The sequence below is a fragment of the Eimeria mitis genome, genomic scaffold, assembly GCF_000499745.2.
Source record: "Eimeria mitis Houghton genomic scaffold, Emh_scaff1253, whole genome shotgun sequence".
NCBI classification, from domain to species: domain Eukaryota; phylum Apicomplexa; class Conoidasida; order Eucoccidiorida; family Eimeriidae; genus Eimeria; species Eimeria mitis.
In genome coordinates this window covers 8757-8960 of record NW_013568453.1, presented here as the reverse complement: position 1 = coordinate 8960, position 204 = coordinate 8757, and the positions used below count along the sequence as shown (strand labels likewise).

Sequence of the window (204 nt, the reverse complement as noted above, 5' to 3'; positions counted from 1 at the left end):
CTGCGCTGCTGCTACTGCTACATCTCCTGCAGAAGCAGCAAAAGCAGCAGCAGCAACAGCAGCAGCAGCAGCAAGAACAGCAGCAGCAATAGCAGCAAAAACAGCAGAAAAAAAAGCAATGTAACAACGTATATAAATTTATCGATAAAAAGAAAAAAAGAAATGTCGCTACAGTAATCTGTAAAATACACAAAAACAAAAATT

At 38.7% G+C, this 204-nt stretch overlaps 1 protein-coding gene across 1 annotated transcript in view; it reads right to left on the bottom strand.

The window, feature by feature from the left end:
• EMH_0032980 (uncharacterized protein) overlaps nucleotides 1–204 on the bottom strand; it is a gene marked incomplete at both ends in the record, with an annotated part of 3237 nt that overhangs the window by 1642 nt on the left and 1391 nt on the right. Inside the window, one exon of the mRNA XM_013494697.1 lies at nucleotides 3–26. Within this exon, the coding sequence (XP_013350151.1) occupies nucleotides 3–26 (24 nt within the window). The remainder of the gene's footprint in view (nucleotides 1–2; nucleotides 27–204) is intronic.